The following is a 20,622-nucleotide window of genomic DNA, read 5'->3' on the forward strand; positions in this document are numbered from 1 at the left end:
GTCAACTGACAAAATGCCGGAATGTTGCTCAGTATGGGTTTTCATAGGTATTTCCTTGTTCTCTGTATTGATTGAACATATTACACTCAGTGAATTTCATAGGGGAGGAATAGAAATATACTTTTTCCTTTCAGTAATTTTAGATGAAACCTGTTATTGTACATCCAAGCCTACTCAAACTAGAATCTTCAAATCCTTTTTCTTTAGTGGATTGAAACTAGAGAAGTCACTTAATACATTATTCTTATCCTTTAAAATACTTAAAGATTTTTTTTTAATCTACTTTTTTTTTAAAGTAGATTTTGTTTATATAGATGGAGGGGTAATGTAAGATATCTGTCACTGGGCTCATGGAAATCACAGGTTTTAAATACAGCCTGAAACATTCATAGTGAAAAACAGTCTGGATTTATCAAGATTTATTGTTAGAACTAGCATTTGCAAAAAAATTTTTTTTCTATAGGATTTATTATACATCAGTACTCTTTTAACAATAATTGTTTGGTTTTTATTTTAGTATCTCAGTTTCTTAAGCTGAGATAAATATACCTAGTGAAATAGCGATGGATATTTGAGCTAATTATAAGGGGATATTTGTTATAATCATTAATAGTTTATTCCTTTCAATTAATGCCAAATGTACATGAACCATATGATTCATAATTCAATGCCATTTTGAATATTTAACACTGGATTTTTTTCAGAACTAATAGGAAATCATTTTCTAACCTATGCGTTTTTACTTCACTGTAATTATAGAGGGGAAAAAAAATACAAAGCCTAAGTCAGAACAACAGCACCATCTAGGGGCCTCTCTCCTATGTGCAAGCTCATCCTGTTAAACCACAGAAGAGTGCAGACCAGAGCTCTCAACCTGCAGAGATTAAATGATTTGCCTAAGGTCATACAGGTATGGCAGAGCTTAAAGCGAAACCTAGCTAGTTCTACTGATTTCCAGTTGAGTACGTTTTTCGTTGTGCTAACGTGATACGTTAAACAAGTAGATTTCATCTGTTTTATTGTCTATAAACAAAACGTTTCAGATATGGGGCCCCTGGGTAGCTCATTCGCTTAAGCATCCAACTATTGGTTTCGATTCATGTCATAATCTCATAGTTCATGAGTTCCAGCCCCACGTTGGGCCCCACACTGCCAGTGTGGAGCCTACTTGGAATTCCCTCTCTCTCAAAATAAATAAATAAACTTAAAAAAAAAACAACAACCATAACTTCTCAGATATAACACTTACGATTAGAATGAGTTGCAGAGAATAAAGCCTTAAATTTATTTCCTCAAAAAAAAAAAATCCTGCTTAGTTTCTCAATTTTATGTACACAATTTATATTGATGTTACCTAGGCATGAATTGATTCATTAATGGGCATTCCTTTTCAGTGTAGTAGAGAATATATGAATGCTTGAAGCATCAGATCATGAGAAGGTGTGACTGTAGGGCTGTGCTCTTGGTAACAGCAACGATTCCTAAACCTAGCTTTTCATACACATATAGTGCAAAAAACTGTTGTATTTTGGAGTCTAATAGATTAACTGAGGCACTGTTAAGCTATTTAATAAATGTATATTTGAGGATGGGATACATTCTAGATTTTTTTTTTTTTAAGGAATCTTAATGGAATGTAAGCCATGGGTTATTTATCTTCAAATACTGTAAATTAGGCAATAACTTGAAATATTTTTCAGGAGAAGTAAGAACTAAAGTTTATAATTCAGAAAGGAAAATTACCTTTGGTCGTATATCCTCTTTTAACAGAAATAAACTAAGAGTCTTCATACCAAAATAGTGACCTATATTTAGTTCTGCTTTACAATTAGAATAAAAAGGGCAGTGACATTTATTTCTCCGGTCATATCTAAGTTTTTTATTTAATAGAGCCCTGACTCAGAGGACCACTAAGGCCCACCACATTGTTCCCCCTGTCCCAGGTAGCCAGCAGTGAGGAGCAGAGTTGTTACTTTCAAAGAGTGTCAGAGCATTTAACTAACCCTTCAATTCAGTACCCTACCTGAGATTACTCTATACAGACATACCTCAGTGATACTGGGGGTTCAGTTCCAGACCACTGCAGCAAAGCGAATATCACGATAAAGCAAGTCAAATGATATTCTGGTTTTTTGGTGCATATATAAGTTATGTTTACACTATATGGTAGTTTGTTAAGTGTGGAATAACATTACGTCTAAAAAACAATGTACATACCTTAATTTAAAAATGCTTTATTGCTAAAAAATGCTAACCATCTGAGCTTTCAGCAGGTCGTAATCCTTTTGCCTCAATGTTGATGGCTGCTGACTAATGAGGGTGGTGGCTGCTGAAGGTCTGGGTGGTTGTTGCAGTTTCTTAAAATAACACAAAGTGAGGTTTGCCACATCCATTGACTCTTCCCTTCATGAACGATTTCTCTGTAGCATGTGATGCTGTTTGATAACATTTTACCCACAGGAGAACCTCTGTCAAAATTGGAGTCAGTTATCCCAAATCTTGCCACTGCTTTATCAACTCAGTTTTCGAAATGTTCTAGAGTTTTTGTTATTTCAACAGTCTTCACAGCTTCTTTGCCAGGTGCTTCCGTCTCAAGAAACCACTTAATTCATCTATAAGAAGCAACTCCTTATCTGTTCAAGTTGTATTATGAGATCACAGCAATTCAGACACATCTTCAGGCTCCACTTCTAATTCTAGTTCTCTTGCTGTTTCCACCACATCTGCAGGTACTTCTTTCAATGAAGTCTTGAACCCCTCAAAGTCATCCTTGAGGGTTGGAATCAACTTCTTGTAAACTCCTGTTCATGTTGATAATCTGCCATCTTCTGATGAATCACAGTTATTCTTAGTGGCACCCAGCATCATGAATCCTTTCAGAAGGTTTTCAATTTACTTTGACCAAATCCATTAGAGGAATATATATTTATGGAAGTCATAGTCTTATTTCTTAAATAAGAACACTCAAAAGTCCTTGATCCATGGATCAATTATTCCTTGATCCATGGGCCACGGAATGCAATGTTGTGTTAGCAGGCATGAAAACAACATTAATCTTGTACTTCTCCACCAAAGTTGGGTGACCAGGTACATTGTCAGTGAGCAGTAATATTTTGAAAGGAATCTTCTCTGAGTAGTGGGTCTCAACAGTGGGCTTAAAGTATTCAGTAAACCATGTTGTAAACAGATGTGCTGTAATCCAGGCTTTGTTGTTCCATTTATAGAGCAAAGGCAGAGTAGATTTACCATAACTCTTTTTTTTTTTTTTACTTTTTTTTTTTAAGTTTATTTATTTATTTTGAGAGAGTGTGCACAAGCAGGGGTGGGGCAGAAAGAGAAAGAGAGAGAGAATCCCAAGCAGGGTTTGCACTGTCAGCACAGAGCCCGATACAGGGCTCAAGCTCCCAAACCATGAGATCATGACCTGAGCTCAAATCAAGAGTCAGGCATTTAACTAACTGAGCCACCCAGGTGCTCCAGATTTAGTATAACTCTTATGGGCCCTATGATTTGGGGAGTGGTAAATGAGCACTGGCTTTAAGTCACCAGCTGCATAAACCCCTAACAAGAAAGTCAGCCGCTCCTTTGAAGTTTTAAAGCCAGGCAGTGAATTCTCCTTTCTAGCTGTGAAAATCCCAGATGGCATCTTCTTCCAATATACAGCTGTTTTGTCTACATTGAAAATCTGTTTAGTGTAGCCACCTTCATGAATTACCTTAGCTGGATCTTCTAGATAACTTGCTGTGGCTCTAGACTTTTCTTCTACAGCTTCCTCACCTCTCTCATCCCTCATAGAATTGAGGACAGGTAGGGCCTTGCTCTGGATTAGGCTTTGGTTTAAGAGAATGTTGTAGCCGGTTTGATCTTCTATCCATATCAGCAATGAGGCTGTTTCACTTTGTTATCATTCGTGTGTTCACTGGAGTAGTAGCACTTCTCATCTCCTGTAAGAACTTTACCTTTGAATTCACAATTTAACTATCTTTTGTGCAAGAGGCTTGGCTTTTGGCCCATCTCAGCTTTCAACATGCCTTCCTCACTAAGCTTAATTATTTCTAGCTTTTGACTTAAAGTTAGGGATGTGTGACCCTTCCTTTCACTTGAGCACTTAGAGGCCATTGCACATCATTAACTGGCCTAATTTCAATATTGTGTCTCAGGAAAACAATTACAATAGTAACATCAAAGACCACTGATCACAGATCAACATTATAAATATAATAATAATGAAAAAATTTGAAATATTAGAAGAATTACCAAAATGTGGCACAGGGACACAAACTGAGCAAATGCTGTTGGAAAAATGACCGCAATAGGCTTGCTTGACGCAGGGTTGCTACAAACTTTCAGTTCGTAAAAAACTCTGTATCTGCTAAACGCAATGAAGTGCAATAAAATGAGGTATGCCTGGGGTCCCTGGGTGGCTCAGTCTGTTGAACATCTGACTTCAGCTCATGTCATGATCTCATGGTTTGTGAGTTCGAGCCCCACATTGGGCTCGCTGCTGTTAGCCTGTCAGTGCAGAGCCCACTTTGGATCCTCAACCCCCCCCCCCCCTCTGCCCCTCCCCTGCCTGCGCTCTTCCAAAATAAATAAATAAATATTTGTTTTAAATGAGGTATGCCTGTACTAAGGAGACAGTGGTGTCTTCTCTTTAGACCTATGAAATGCCAGAGCTATTGAAAAATACATATACAGTGATGAAAAAAAATTACCCTATTCATTTGTATATGCAGAGTCCTCTAGGGGAAGATGAATATTGGTGAGCAGAGACCTGCATCTTTGCTGGTCGGAGGGGCCTAGTTGGGCTATGAGAAGGCCTAGTTGTCCACTGCAATGAGAATTTGGGGAAAAGGTCAGAGAGCAACAGAATGTAGAGCACTGAAGCGTCATGCATCTAGAAGACTACCAGGTGGGATGATTGCCCCTATAAAAGTGTGTCTGGCTGTTCCGGCTAGATAGGGCTGGATGGCTGCTACAACATCTTCTATTTGATGGTCACAAAGAGAGGGTTCTTTGTAAAGAGAACAAGGGCAATGATGAAACCAAAGAAGCTGAGTACCCCTGGAAAGATGAGAATCAGAATTACGCTCACAAATAGGCCCACTGAGCAGACCCCACATACTGATGTCCCCCACAAAGCCAGCAGCCAAATCACTCAAGCTGGTGTCCAGCTGCAGAAAGTAAGATTTTCTTTAGGATTTGGCAGTAAGGAACACTACCATCAGTCCACGGATGGCAGTAATACTAACCATAACCACTGGAATGTTGAACATAAGATCAGATCTAGCCATGTGGCCGTACCTAGAGCCAAAGTCCTGAATACCAGGGCAGCCAAGAAGCCCATGAGAAAGATAAAAGAAGCATATTTAGGTTTGGTTCCAGACCTAAGTAGATATGAAGGGGTGAGTTCATAGTGTAGAAAGCATATCGCAGAATGGGACAGACACTAAATGGCAGCAAGTTCATGATGTAGCTGGCTAGATGCATATTTTTCTTTAATTGGAGCATAATTTACATAAAATGTGTAGATACTAAGTGTACAATTCTGTGAGTTTTGGCAATTCTGTACACTCATATCCATCAATAAATGCATAGAACATTTCCAGCACTGTAGAAAGTTTCTTGTGCCCTTTCCCAGTCAGTCATCACATCCTGCTCTCCTCCCCTGCAGAGGCCATCACTGTTCTGATCTCTACCACCAAGATTTGTTTTGCTTGTTCTAGGATGTCATAAAAATGAAATAATGTAATATCTGCTCTTCTGGATTCTTTTGCTCAACATGATGTTTTTGAGACTCTTCCACGTTGTGTGTAACAGTAGTCTGTTCCCTTTTATTCCTCAGTAGTATTTTATCATAAGAAAACATGATAATTTGTTTATCCATCTTCCTATTGATTTTTTCCAGCTTTTAGCTATTATGAATAAAGCTGGTATGCATATTTCCCCCTAAGCTTTATTGAGATACAGTTGACTAGTACTAACATTCTTAAGTCGTTTTGTACACATAGGATTTTATCTCTCTTGGATAAATATCTAGGAGTAAATTTGTTAAGTAGTGAAGTAGATAAATGTGTAATTTTATTAAAAAGCTGCTTGCTTTCCAAAGCGTTGTACCACTTTATACACTATTAGCATTGTTTAAGAATTCCAGTTACTTCACTCCTTACCAGCATTTGGTTTTAACAGTCTGTTGGTATTGTCATTTTCCACCACTATAGTGAGTTATATCTTCTTTCGACACAAAACAGTTACAGTTCTGCAAACAGACTTAGAGCTAATGACACCTGCAGTAATTTCTCAACTTTGACTTCATGAATGGTCTTAGCATATGGAAGCTTACTACCCTTGCTTTCACACTTTCATTGCTTATCACAGCATTATATCCAACAGAGGATTAATCATCGATTAAATTGGTGTGAGTGGATATTTAATACTATTAAGGAATTTTTATTGAAATTTAGAAGTATGTTAATAGGATTGTGATTGTTTTCTTTTTTTTAAGTTTATTTTGAGAGAAAGAGAAAGCACGAGAGTGTGCAAGAGAGAGCCTGAATTGGGGAGGGGCAAAGAGAGAGAGGGAGAGAGAATCCCAAGCAGGCTCAACACTGACAGCACAGAGCCCAATGCTGGGCTCAAGCCCATGAACCATGAGATCATGACCTGAGCTGAAATCAAGAGTTGAACACTTAAATGACTGAGTCACCCAGGTGCCCCAGGAAATAAAGCATTCAAATTAACTGATGGCATTTGGGTAAAACTTGCAATGAAGAAAAAAAATTAATTTATAAAATATTTTCTTTTTTTTTTTTTTTTTTTTTTTTTTTTTTTTTTTTCAACGTTTATTTATTTTTGGGACAGAGAGAGACAGAGCATGAACGGGGGAGGGGCAGAGAGAGAGGGAGACACAGAATCGGAAACAGGCTCCAGGCTCCGAGCCATCAGCCCAGAGCCCGACGCGGGGCTCGAACTCACGGACCGCGAGATCGTGACCTGGCTGAAGTCGGACGCTTAACCGACTGCGCCACCCAGGCGCCCCATATAAAATATTTTCTGAATTTGTGTATATGCACCTGTGTGCCTCTCTGGCTCAGTCCAGGTGTACTAGTGTATATTCTGCTGCTAAACTTGAGGTTGATGTGTACATACTTGTGCTGTAATAAATGCTTGTAAAGTTTCAAAGATTATTCTGTCCAGGTCACTGCTACTTTTAGAGTAGACTCCCCTGCCATTTGCCACCAGTGGGTGGGCCAGGATTTAACACAAGTTTCTCTACCCTTTGATGTCCAATATTTTCACTACAATAGATGTCCTGTTGGTGAATCAGAACCTTTAGTATCTATAGGCCTTGACTGGTTTTTATCATACTCCCAACAGGGGTGTTTGATAAACTCCAATAAAATTCAGGGGCCTGCTCACCAAGTATTTTTGGGGGACTGTGTGGGTGGATCTAGAATGTTTAATCCCTGTAGTAATCAAGGCAGGTCTCTTTCACCTGCCACAAAAGGGGGCCCAACTCCTTGTTGGATGCTTTGAGTATTGGAGACCATATGTGCTTCAGTAAATGGGCCTTCCTGTTCAAGTAAAAATTGCAGCAGCTTTAAGCTCTTCATTTTGCATGAAGTGAGTTGGGTAGTTGGGGTCACAGAATATGGCAATCCCCAGGAAAGGGTCATCTCCTCTGGGCTGCCTCCTAGGTGATAATCAGGACAAAAGTTCTGGGTGGAAGTGGGTATGATTAGAGAAAAGATGAAATTATAAGTATCTCTGCTGGCACCTGAAGAGAAAACATTTTAGATCCTAGAAGGGAGGGAAAGACAGCAATTAACGTACTCTTTGTTTCATTCTCAGTCTTGGCGCTATTGATGTTCTAGGCTGGATAATTAGTGTTGTGAGGTGCTGCTTGGTGCATTGTGGGCTGTTTGGCAGTATCACTTGCCTCTACCCACTAGATGCCATTAGCACCTTCCCCCCAGGTGTGACAAAAATGTCTGTGGACATTGCCAAATGTCCCCCAGAGATGAAATTGACCCCAGTTGAGAACTACTAACCTTGATCCAAAACTGCTACCTAAATCATGTGGCAGTTGCATCCAGCATGTCTGATCTTCTACTGGGTTTGTCATCTGTGTCCATGTGCTATGAAAAGAAGAAAACTCATAAAATGAGATGTGATTGGTTCTGAACTAGTTTTGCTATGCCTGATGACAGCAGCAGCAGCTCCACACATGAATGTGTTGTACAAACTCACCCATCAACACAACCTTAATTCAATCTGGCTGATCACATGCTTTTGATGTCTGAATGGCTTTGGGTAATACCAAAAATGGCAACTGGAGCTACAACTGTTTGGTGACACTGTCCATGTGACTTGATCAAACCAATGTGATGATAATCCAAATCAGGTTTAACAACAAATTCTGAGGTGAAGTGACCTGTGCCCTTTGATTGTATTTCTGGATGGGGGAACAAAAATAAGTCATGAGTTGGCTCTCCCCTGGGGACAGGTGTTGCTTTTTTGCTCATCTGCCCATGTAATTATTGACAATGACACCTAAGTTTAAACTCTCTTGCATGGCTCATAATGCATAATAGCCTGGCCTTTGAATACATTATGGCTGCCTCAAATAAGAGCAACTGCTACCCCCTTGGACTTATTCACAATTGGCTGAGTATGGAACCCTGGAAAGAATGACTGAGGTAAATACCACAGGTTGGCCTCATGCATTGCTTTGAATCTTGTTGACAGTATGTGGTGTGAGATTCTAACCTGGTGACTAGTCAGAGTGGTTGATGGAGGAGCATATTCATGTGAAAATTGGAAGTTTGGCTAAGAACATGTCAATTCTTACTCACTGAGGAGTGCATTGTGAGAGGCAGTCTGCCACAGAGTCCAAGTGTCCCTGCATATTGTTGGGTATGCCAAGAATACAACTTTCTGCCTGCTCCTTACCTGACCCATTTCTCAGGTTGGTGTTTGCACCTTGTAACCTTGAGGGATGATGTAATGTCTCCCCCTGGAAAAAGAGCAGACTTGCTTCCACTTAGTTATCCAAGTGCTGAATTTTTAGTGTTCCTCTTCTGTAATGCAACCCACTGTATGATGGATCCTTTGCATTACCTCTATGGGATTTGAGGAGCATGGGAAACTGTCGCAAATGAACATGAAGCTTCGGCTATTGATATGCTGTGAGTAATAAAGTCCTTTTATTTCTGACTCAGGAGTCTCATATCTTTTGCCAGTATCCATGAAACTGTGGCAGACTAACTTTTTAAAAAGTTTATAAGTTGGGTAAAATGTCAAACACTGCACAGATCCTGACACTTTCTCCTCCCCAGTTATTTTGAAGCAGATCTCAAATATCAAATATAAATATCTCAGCATATATTTCTAAAATGATTCTTTAAAAAGAAAACAAGGGCACCTGGGGGGCTCAGTCAGTTAAGCATCTTAACTGAAGCATCTTCATTTCGGCCCAGGTCATGGTCTCACGGCTTATGGCTGATTTGAAATGAGATTTTATGTAATGCATCTTCGAAGGTGTCTTGAAGGTGTTATGAAACACGTATAAACCCGGCAGTGATATGGTGATATGAAACACATATAAACGTGGAAGTCTGCATTGTGCTGCACCTTAGTGTGAAGTGGTGAGTGTGCTGTGTGTGGTCTGTCACTACCCAACTCTGCCCCTGTAGTGCAAAAGGCAGCAACTGACAATACGTAAAGCTGAATGAGTGTACTGTGTTCCAGTAAAACTTTGTGTATACTGAAATTTGAATTTCATATAATTTTCACATGTGATGAAGCATTTTTTTTATCCATATGAAAATGGAAAAGCCATTCTCACCTTGTAGGCCATCAAAAAACAGACATTGGCCAGATTTAGCCCATGGGCAGTAATTAGCTGACAAAATCACCCAGAAATACATCCCAAGGAGTTTATCACAAGAATAGTTAGGGACCGGGGCGCCTGGGTGGCGCAGTCGGTTAAGCGTCCGACTTCAGCCAGGTCACGATCTCGCGGTCCGTGAGTTCGAGCCCCGCGTCAGGCTCTGGGCTGATGGCTCAGAGCCTGGAGCCTGTTTCCGATTCTGTGTCTCCCTCTCTCTCTGCCCCTCCCCCGTTCATGCTCTGTCTCTCTCTGTCCCAAAAATAAATAAACGTTGAAAAAAAAAAAAATTAAAAAAAAAAAAAAAGAATAGTTAGGGACCATAACGGCTGCCAGGAAATCACAGGCAAGGAAGTCCCCGATAAAGGGCACCAAATCAAGGGAATAGAACAAATGCTAAAAACTTTAATTTATGAAAACTACCCCCAAATAGAATTGAAGTTATATATTCACAGAGTATACTGCATACCTGAGACTATTCAATCAGAACAACTACTACCAAGACACATTTTATAAACTTAATGGATTTAAAAAACTAAAATATTCTTTGGGCTTCTAGCCAAAACCAGAAAGTGACTTACAAGGGAAAGAAACTAGATTATCATCTGATTTTCCTTAGCAAGCTTTATGCCAGAGGAAAATGTAGTAGTATATTTAAGATGCTCAAAGAGGGGCGCCTGGGTGGCACAGTCGGTTAAGCGTCCGACTTCAGCCAGGTCACGATCTCGCGGTCCGTGAGTTCGAGCCCCGCGTCAGGCTCTGGGCTGATGGCTCAGAGCCTGGAGCCTGTTTCCCATTCTGTGTCTCCCTCTCTCTCTGCCCCTCCCCCGTTCATGCTCTGTCTCTCTCTGTCCCAAAAATAAATAAACGTTGAAAAAAAAAATTAAAAAAAAAAAAAAAGATGCTCAAAGAGTCAAGGATGTTATATTATCCACTTTGACTGTTAGGTTGTTTTTTGTTTGTTTTTTTATATTTTTAATGTTTTTATTTTTTAAAGAGAGAGAGACACAGAATCCGAAGGGTATTATATCCCATAAAAGTGACTTTCAGGTATAAAGCACCCTGACAAATTGTACTAAACATGCAAGAACTCAGAAAGTACTGCCATGAGAACTTAGGAAGTGACCAGAGAACAAGTATCAAACAAAGTAACTATACAGCTATCAACCTAAGGACTGGAAGTGGGTATCAATGACATAGTTGTAGCAGTGAGACTACATAAGGCCTAAGAGGGAGAATAGAAGTAATGGCCATGTGCTCAATGTTAACAGCACAACCATAAAAATTCAGTGGGCCGTATGTCAAATTTTTTTTAAAACTTCTCAGTGATTATACTGGTAGTGGTGAGACTACTGTGCATGCAATGTGGGATAAATAATGATGGCATATTCTATTGTACCATTGTGACACTGAGAATCTCCATGCCTTTTCTAGCTTTTAGAGGGCATTCGCTTCCCTTGGCCCATGGTCCTCTTCATCAAAGCTAGTAATATTGGGCAGAATCTTCACATGGCATTTTCCCAGTCTCTTCTTTCTCATTTTTCCACATTTAAGAACCTGTGTGGGGCACCTGGGTGGCTCATTTGGCTAAGCGTCCTGACTTCAGCTCAGTCATGATCTCGTGGCTGTGAGTCGTTTAACCAACTGAGCCACCCCAGTGCCCCTTCAGTAACCTGTTTTTGAAGACTGCTGTATCCCTGGTTTTAACAGTTTTTGTTTTCCTATGAAAGACCAAAGTAAAATTGTTCCAATTAGAATCAAGTAGAGAAAAGCAAAGTGTGAATACTTAAAATCTATGTATTAAATGTATAAGGTACTTATGGGGCACTTGGGTGGCTCAATCAGTTGAGCATCTGACTTGATTTCAGCTCAGATAGTGATCCCAGGGTAGTGGGATCAAGCCCCAAGTCTCCACACTGAGCATGGAGCCTGCTTAGGATTCTCTCTCCCCCTCCCCCTGTCCTCCCCCACAATCAAAAATAGTAATAAAAAATATAAGATACTTAAATGGGAAACAGAATTATCCTTTACAGTTTTTTACTGGATGGATGTTATCCACCTTCAAGTTGGCCTAGAAGATAACTTGATTAAACCCACCATCAAACAGTCCAAACCATTTAAAATTCAATCACAAGGGTACCTGGGTGGCTCAGCCGGTTAAGCGTCCAACTTCGGCTCAGGTCATGATCTCACAGTTCATGAGTTCAAGCCCCACGTTGGGCTCTATGCTGTTCACACAGAGCCAGCTTTGGATCCTCTGTCCCCCTCTCAAAAATCAACATTCTTAGAAAATTCAACCATACATTCTTTTTGGAACCATTTTCAAATGAACCCTTCTAAGAACTATGCCAAGCCCTATTCAGAGATGTAGCAGATTGGAGCTTAACTGTTGACTGTATCATTAAATAATGTCCAACAAGACAAAAAATACCATTTATCTCAATTCCTGGACCCTACCCTCAATATCCACTCTTTTGACCTAACTGTCCACCTTGGAAAGGAAGCCCCTGTCATTTGAGATCCAAATGTTTAACTAATGTAATGTTTTTTACTGAAAACATTTGCTTCTTCACTATGGGATATTAATAGGGAATATCATTCATTCCTTTATTCAACAAGTATTGAACTTCTAGGCACTGGAGGTTTAGCAGTGAACAAGACCCCCCCTCCCCCCAAACAAGCAGTCTTCCTGGAATATTCTAGTAGACATAAGTAAAAGGGAAACAGTATACCTAATTCATCCAGGAATAGTGAGGACAGTCTAGCTAGAAGAGTTAGAGACATTGTAATAAGAGGTCAGAGGCAAGATCACATGGGCCTTGAGTCATCTAAATTCCACAAGAGGGGGACCTCAGGAGACTAGGTAGTTAACAATCCAGGTAGTAATGGTGGCTTGCTTAAAAGTGATTGTAATGGAGATGTAATGGAGTGATTGTAAGAAATGGGGAGATTCTCTATTTTGAATAAACTGAATGATCAAGGATGACCAGAGGATTTTGGCCTTCAATATAGGAGTGTTTTGGTTACACTGTGATCTGGAATACCATCTTTTTTTTTTTTTTTAATGTTTATTTTTGAGAGAGAGGGAGTGGGAAAGGCAGAGAGCAAGGGAGACACAGAATCTGAAGCAGGCTCCAGGCTCTCAGCTGTCAGCACAGAGCCTGATGCTGGGCTTGAACTCACAAACCTCAAGATCATGACCTGAGTTGAAGTCAAGCCTAACTGAGCTGCCCAGGCGCCCCTGAAATAACCATTTTAGACATATCCAATGTGAAAGGCCTATTTTACATCCAAAGATATCAAGTAAGCAGTTGATAGACAAAACCTGCAATTCAAAGAAAGGTGTAGGCTAGAAATAAACTGGAAGTCAGTTTGAGATACTGAATACTAGGGGCGCCTGGGTGGCGCAGTCGGTTAAGCAGCCGACTTCAGCCAGGTCACGATCTCGCGGTCCGTGAGTTCGAGCCCCGCCTGAGGCTCTGGGCTGATGGCTCAGAGCCTGGAGCCTGTTTCCCATTCTGTGTCTACCTCTCTCTCTGCCCCTCCCCCATTCGTTCTCTGTCCCAAAAATAAACGTTGAAAAAAAAATTTTTTTTTTTTAAAATAAAAAATAAAATACAGAGATACTGAATACTAGGGAGAGTATGGCTAAATGTCCAAGGACCAAGCCTTAGGCCTCCTCTAAAGTCTGAGATGAACTAGTAAGAGTAGCCACTGACATAGGAAATCTGAGGTAAGATTCTGGAAGAAAATCAACTGTCAAATGTCACTAAAAACAAATAAAATGTGGGTCATGAATGGACCATTTGGACTTAAAGTCACTGGTAATCTTGACAGCAACAGCTTTTGGGGGTGTCCAATTGCATTATTCACAAGCAAAATTAGAGGGGGACACCTGGGTGGCTGTTGGTTAAGCACCCGGACTTTTGATTCCAGCACAGGTCATGATCTCTTTGGTTCCTGGGATTGAGCCCTGTGTCATGCCCTGCACTGAAAGCCTTGGGATTCTCTCCTTCTCCCCCACTCATACACGCACACTCTCATTTTTTAAAAAATAAAAAAAGTAGTGTTACAAAGAATGTGGTTAAACATCAAACTGCTTATCACCCCCAAAAATATATATGGTTAAGTTCTTTGAGCTTTGCTATAAGGGGTTTGAGTAGGGTGTTATCTGGAAGGGCAAACTTCAGTATGGAAGGGATTGGTTAAACAAACATTGAGAAACATGAAAACAGCTACAGCTATGAGCTTGATTAAAGAAGGCAAAAACCTGTTCATATATACATAGATGGTAGGGTGGAAGTAACGGGAATTTGTGAAGTTCTCTTCTCACCCAGTTTAAACGTTCTTCAGGATTTTAAGGTCTTGAGCTGATCAAGAATGAAAAAAGTTGGGAGGTGAAAAGGACTAGAACAGAATGGGTAAATGACTAGAGTAAATGCTGGATAGTGGACAGCATCAAATGCCCACTTATTCACAGGTGATCAATAACCAATTTCTCTAGTCAAATTCAACTTCATAGTAAAGGTGAACAGTGTGCCATTTTACTATTGGGAAATGAGCACTTGCATAAAAAAAAAAAAAAACTAAACAAAATTAACAGGCTCTTCTCATTGCTCAGTGTAGCAGAGTGGTTCTCCAAGTGTGGTCCCCAACCATCACCTGAAAACTTGTTTAAAATACAAGTTTTCAGGGACACCTGGGTGGCTCAATTGGTAGAGTGCCCAAGTGGACTTTAGCTCGGGTCTTGATCCCAGGGTCCTGGGATCAAGCACCACCATCAGGCTCTGGGCTGAGCATGGTGCCTGCTTGGGATTCTCTCTCTGCCCCTCTCCCCTGCTTGCATGTATGCTCTAAAATAAAAAAAAACATTTAGAAAAAGCAAGTTTTCAGGTCTCATCCTACAACTACTGAATAAGAAATTCTGGGGGCAGGGCCCTACCATATTTTAACAAGCCTTTTAGATGGTTCAAGAACCATTTAAAAACACAGGCCATACAGAAAAAAGATTTCATTAACCATCCATAGCACTACCATCCAGATCACTACAGCTTGAAATAGATGACTACCCTTTCACAGCTATTTAGTAACTAAGAGCAATAGATAAAAATCCATGAACGCTTCAGAAGAGTTCACATCACTATCAGTTCAAAACATCTGATTCACCAAGTGTATATTACTCAAAAATAATGATCAGAAATTAAACATCACAAATAAGATTTTTTATTTGTCACCATTAAATGTCTGAATTTTAAACAGATTCTTGGACTGGTGGCTCATATCCATCAGCTCGCTCAACTTTAGCACCGGTCTCATCCCCAGTAGCTTTTCCAGAACTGCTACCTTCACCATGAAGCTCCATGAGCTTTCCCACTAAAAGAAAGAAAGAAAATGTTACAGCATACCACTGTCTTAAAACAATAATCCTCAAAACTATATAACCACAATGGGGGGGGGAAGCCATCATCTGGCCTCAAAAAACAAGACACCAATGTACTCTGTTCACACAATTTCTTTCTTTACGTATTTTCACTTACATTCAAACTTGGGCTTCTTCAGCATTTTTACTTTTCTAACGAAGACATCATGAAGTGGATAAATAGACTGACAAGCCTTCTCTATGTCTTTTCCGATGCTGTCTGGAATCCTGCAAAACAGTAATGACAGAAAAGAATAAACCTATACATTATCATACCCACCTCATTTAATCCACTTAAATCCTCTTGTAAGAGTCTATTATTGCCCCTTTACAGGTGGACGTTAAATGATCCAAATTATACAGCTATTTAAATGCGAAGTTAGTATTTGAGCCTTCTGCTTTTTTTTGTTCCACCCTCTTAGCCAACTGCATGGGAACATCAGAAAAATGTTTTAACAGTTTTATCAGTGAACATCATCTGGGACCGAAACATTTTGTCATCATCTATTCCCATACATTATTGACTGCAAAGTTTTGTCTATTCAGTTTATTTTCTAATTAAGGCAACGGCATTTCTTTTGCTTCAAGTCTCACCATCTGCCATGAGACTGCTTGAGCCATAAGGATGAAGAAACCAAATCACATTTACTTAGCACTTAGATTTCATTTCAAGGGATTTAGCTAGACAGTTTCACAGACAGGATTAAAACACAGGTTTGACTCTACCTAGTCTCATATGCTTTCCTTCATCTGAGGGATAACCAGAGATTCAGGGTTATGTTGTATAATGAAAAGAAACACTTACAATTTATTGACAACTTCTTTCAAGTCATTTGTCTGCACCTCTCGGGTCATGATTTCCATCATCTTTTTCCGAATTTGGCGGACCTGTTGGTGCTGAGCATAAGAGGTCTTCCGAATCTGATTGTTGCGTTTTTTAGTAAAACCGACACAAAAGAGACGAAGCAAATACCCATCGGTAGTTTTGACATCAACGTGAGCTTCAATCATGGTCTAGAGAAAAAAAGATATTGTACCAAGTTCAACTTAAAGCCCTCAATTTCTAATATAAAAAAACTAGAGGATCAAGTACTTATTTTATAATATGAAGTATAACATAAACTACATGCCTAATTTACAGAATTAACTTCCCTGAAGTAAACTTACCAACAGTTACTCCAAATGTTACTATCCTTCGTATCTAATTAAATACCAAGTCCTCCCAACTCTCCTTCTCATCCCCATATAACACTTCTATCCTCATCTCAACAGCACCCAGCACTCCCATACCTTTTATGTATGCAATGCCAGCCTTTTAACAGCCTACCCTTCCCACCCATCAGCCCTTCCCACCCAGTGGAACAACTCTGCAAGATGAGAAAATAGGTTTGAAGACACTCTACAATATGGACATCTACACTTACTCCTTTTTAAAAAAATGTGTTTGAATAGGTTAAATATTAACACTAAATATCTGTATTTTTAAATGTCCTTCCTGTCCCAAACTAGAGCCATGCTGAGGATTAGATATTCAATTTCACAACTAAAATGTAATTAAAAATCCGTTAACTATTCATATCACTCCACAAAGTTAAAAAACGAAAACTACCTTAGGTAGCAACAAAAATTGAATTACCTCCTTGCAATTTGTAAATTAGTTTAATAATACACTTCTAGCAAAAATACCTTAAAATATCTCCAGAAATTCAACCATAAAATCCTCGGGGAATGTCAGAAATAAATCTAACAGTATAATCAGTATGTATCATTTGGGACCAAAACATTTTGTCATCATTCATTCCCATAAACAAAATATCCCAAAACTGAATGGTTAGCCAGACACATCTGAACCAACGTAGTTATAGTTATTTCCTGTAATAACAATACTGACCAGATGGTTTATGTCAAGCTCTTTGCTTAAGCATGTTTCAGTGGCTTTTATTTCACCTTAACTCCAAAAAGTGATACTCTTACCTGCATTTTAGATAAAGAAATCAAGGTTTGGCAAAGCTTTAAGTTGCTTGCCAAAGAGAACACAGCTGGGAAATGCAGCAAAGACTCCAACCTCACACCAGAGGCTATGCCACTCTTATCATGCTACATTACAAGAGAAACAAATGCACCAATGAACCTTTTCACTATAAAATTCACTAGATTTTGAGTTTCAAAGATATGCCAAAGACAGACAAAATTGAAAACCTGCACCTAGACATACCCCAACCAACAATCCACGCAGCAGAAAAACTAACTCTGATAACCCAGTACTAAACCTTGAGAATAAATCTTGAACTCCATTTAAACAAGAAGATGATGGCTTGCTCACAGCTTTGCTCAAATTCAGGAGTGCCACTTCCAGAGTCAGAACTCAGTAAAGACAAGAAAACATCAAGAATTTAAAATGAAACTTACTTCAATTTCATGGTCATTATAACATCACATCCTTGGCCAACGCATACCACAGCACCAAGCACTCTGAGGAATTTTTGTTCTCACCTGCCATTTTTTGACCATGGAGCACATTTTGTCCCGGGTAAGATCCATGCCATGGAAATTAGTCAGGCAGTTTTTGCCCTGAACATCTTCAGTAATTAGCTTGAATTTCCTAAATGCAACTTCATCATTCTGCAAATCAGCCAGGCTTACTTCAAACACACGACCCTTAAGGCCATCAGATGCGATTTCTATAAAACAAAAATTGTCATATCATTAACGTTAGGAACCACATAAAGTCAAGCCAACGAAGAAATGTTCATGCATAAAATTGAACTGAGAAATCAGAAAATTTATGGTACGTTACAAAAACCCTAACTTTTGTTAACCAAATCCATTTGAACACCAATGACCTGACTATGCTCATTAGAAGCTCAAACTACCCAGGCACGTTTTCTTAATGATTCTAAAAGCACCACCTTTCTTCTACAAGCGTTGCACCAAACACAAGCACCAACAGTGGCCAAAGCTGCAACCAAGAACTGACATTTCCTTAAGTTCTCCCACCACAGGACCACCAGTAGACCTTAAGTAAAGAAAAATACAAAACAAGCATAAAATACTCACTGGTTCCTTGAGTTCTCGTGACTAGTGTTTTTCCAATATTTCTTATATTAAACATTGCTGGTGCTTTTACATCATACCAATCTTTCTTTGAAAATGGATCAACCCTGTAATTTAAAAAACATTTACATTAAGTCTTACCGTAAATCACGTTAATTCTTACTAAGTTTTTATTTTTAAACCGATTCCTCATTCTAAGGATTGTAAAAGGCTAATAAGTAGCACGTAAGCAACTGGAGTATGTAACACTCTAGTTCTCAGTGAGGTGAGGGGCGCACATACAAAACTATCTCTTCCCCACGATGTCTGCTTCATTGTACACACACCGGACACCTTGAAAAAGCTATGCCATAAACATACACACTCCCCACCATCGGTTTTTCCACTACATAAGCAGCACTGCTTCAGAATAACATGCAGGTCTCTTGAACCACTGCCTTTGAATAACATGCACGTCTCCTGAACTTCACTGGTGCATGAAAACTCCTACTGGTAACTCAGAATCTTCAGGGACTCACGAGAGCTCTTAGGAACTCCAAGGTCCCACCTGCCCCAAAGAGAGGAAGGAGCGCGCGGTCCTGGGCAAACGAGAATGACTTCCTCAACTCATATAAGTAGCATCGCTTTCCCGTGGAATTTACAAAGCCAGGGAGCACGCAATACCGAACACGCCAGTCCCGAGTAGCGACGCCAATTTGGCTCACAGGAGTGCGCACAAGACCACCAAGGCTAAAGGAAAGGAACCTGCCCGCGGCGACACAGAAAACCCAGATCCACCAGGCCAACGTTCGAAGGTTCCCAACCAGGCACGGCGCGCAATCCAACTGGCATCCTCGCCATCCGGCACACGCCGCCATCCAGAACCCGCCCGCCGACAGCAGAAGAACGCCAAAAAGCTGGGGGCCAAAACAGAAGCCACTTACACTTTCTTCTTGGCTCCCTTTTTGCCGCCTTTCGTAAGGCGCTTGTTCTTGCCTACCGCCATGGCGCTGCTCAGGGAGCCAAAAGGGCGGAAGTGTAACTCGCGCGAGAACTTAGGCGTACGGGGCTAGGCGTGCCATCTACGTGACCTTCGATATTGCGTTTTTCCGGCCCCTAGAGTATCGCGACAACAGAAAGAGGAACTCCTCAGATTGCAGCTGCGACAGCGTCCTCTAGTGTATGGAGACTGCACAGCACGAGCGGCGTGCACTGCCCTCTCGGTTCTGCGCTGGGGAGGGGCGGGCGCTGGCGGCCTGAGGTGCACCGTGGGGGTTGCCGGTGGTTTCCGTGGCTCTGGAGCCCGGAAGTAAGTGGAAGGAAACAGCCTCTCCATATTGTTAAAAGCGAACTTACCAGTTCACCTGGTTTTTTTGGAGGGTATGGGACTTGGAATCAGACAGCAGATCCAGTTTCAAATGCTAGTTTCAATATTTAGCCTGGTGACTTGTCTACCTTCAGCTTCCTCGTATTTAAAAGGACACAGTAATGTAGTCTGCCTCACAAGATTGTAAGTAGGATTAAATAAGTATAACTTTGGAGCTATGATAGGAAAAGATAGGATTCAGTAAGCAGAACGGAAGAGGAAGAGGCTAAGGCTTGACGGTCCCCGGGTGGGGAAAAAGACATTTTAAAACATTTCTTCCAGCAATGTACGACCTGGAGCAAACTCCCTCAGGAGTAAAGTTCCTCTTGAGAATGTAGCAGACACCACCCACTCCCCCTCAGGTACCCCTCAGGAATTTGACAAAAGACCTGACTAAAACTGCGTAGTAGACCTTAAAACCAAGGTGTGGCCATAGACCACCCCGGCTTAATGGAAAAGAACCAATCAAAAAGGAATGACTAGGTATTCAGATTTATCAGGCCAATAAGGGTAGCGAACCTGAGAACAGACGAGGGGTAAGGAAAGGGGGCCAGGATCAAAACCCTATAGAACAAAGGCCCTTGCCTGTAGTCACGGGCATTCGCTTTGAAATTGAAAAAAGTCTTAAACTTTTGCCTGCTGCTCATTTTATTTTGTGTCCACCTCTTCGAGGCTATGAGACCATGAATCCCAGGTATTGAGGTTAAAAATCCTGCAACGTAGGTGCTAGTAATGTTACGCATGTTGATATGGGGTGCTGGTTGGTGGGGAATGTCATTGGCGAACATCAAGTTACACACGTATACTTTTCTATAGGTTTATTATACATGGATAGGAGGTTACTATGATTGTTTCCCTGAGGAAGTATGGTTCCTCGTGTCCCCAGATATTTTAAGTTTTCAAGAAAAGCTGGAA

At 40.4% G+C, this 20,622-nt stretch overlaps 1 protein-coding gene and 2 non-coding genes across 3 annotated transcripts; all 3 read right to left on the minus strand.

The window, feature by feature from the left end:
- Positions 1–15,089: 15,089 nt before the first annotated feature.
- On the minus strand, positions 15,090–19,395 carry RPS3A (ribosomal protein S3A). The gene is made up of 6 exons (XM_030312932.1): positions 19,286–19,395; positions 18,366–18,469; positions 17,802–17,989; positions 16,114–16,322; positions 15,427–15,536; positions 15,090–15,262 (listed from the first exon to the last, which is right to left on the minus strand). The coding sequence occupies exons 1-6, from the start codon at positions 19,345–19,347 to the stop codon at positions 15,141–15,143; spliced, it is 795 nt and encodes a 264-aa protein (XP_030168792.1). The 5' UTR covers positions 19,348–19,395; the 3' UTR covers positions 15,090–15,140.
- Positions 15,744–15,817, minus strand: LOC115513215. The gene has a single exon (XR_003968622.1). It is a non-coding gene; the product is annotated as a small nucleolar RNA SNORD73 (small nucleolar RNA).
- LOC115513214 lies at positions 17,036–17,108 on the minus strand. Its single transcript, XR_003968621.1, has one exon. It is a non-coding gene; the product is annotated as a small nucleolar RNA SNORD73 (small nucleolar RNA).
- Positions 19,396–20,622: the final 1,227 nt, after the last annotated feature.

This window comes from Lynx canadensis, chromosome B1 (genome assembly GCF_007474595.2).
Source record: "Lynx canadensis isolate LIC74 chromosome B1, mLynCan4.pri.v2, whole genome shotgun sequence".
Taxonomy (NCBI): Eukaryota; Metazoa; Chordata; class Mammalia; order Carnivora; family Felidae; genus Lynx; species Lynx canadensis.

Excerpts from the sequence above, each read along its gene's own strand:
- RPS3A (XM_030312932.1), bottom strand. The coding sequence starts at position 19,347 with ATGGCGGTAGGCAAGAACAAGCGCCTTACGAAAGGCGGCAAAAAGGGA. Across the intron at positions 18,470-19,285 it reads AAGGGAGCCAAGAAGAAAGT|GGTTGATCCATTTTCAAAGA; the intron begins GTAAGTGGCTTC and ends TTTAAATTACAG. Across the intron at positions 17,990-18,365 it reads CACGAGAACTCAAGGAACCA|AAATCGCATCTGATGGCCTT; the intron begins GTGAGTATTTTA and ends TTTGTTTTATAG.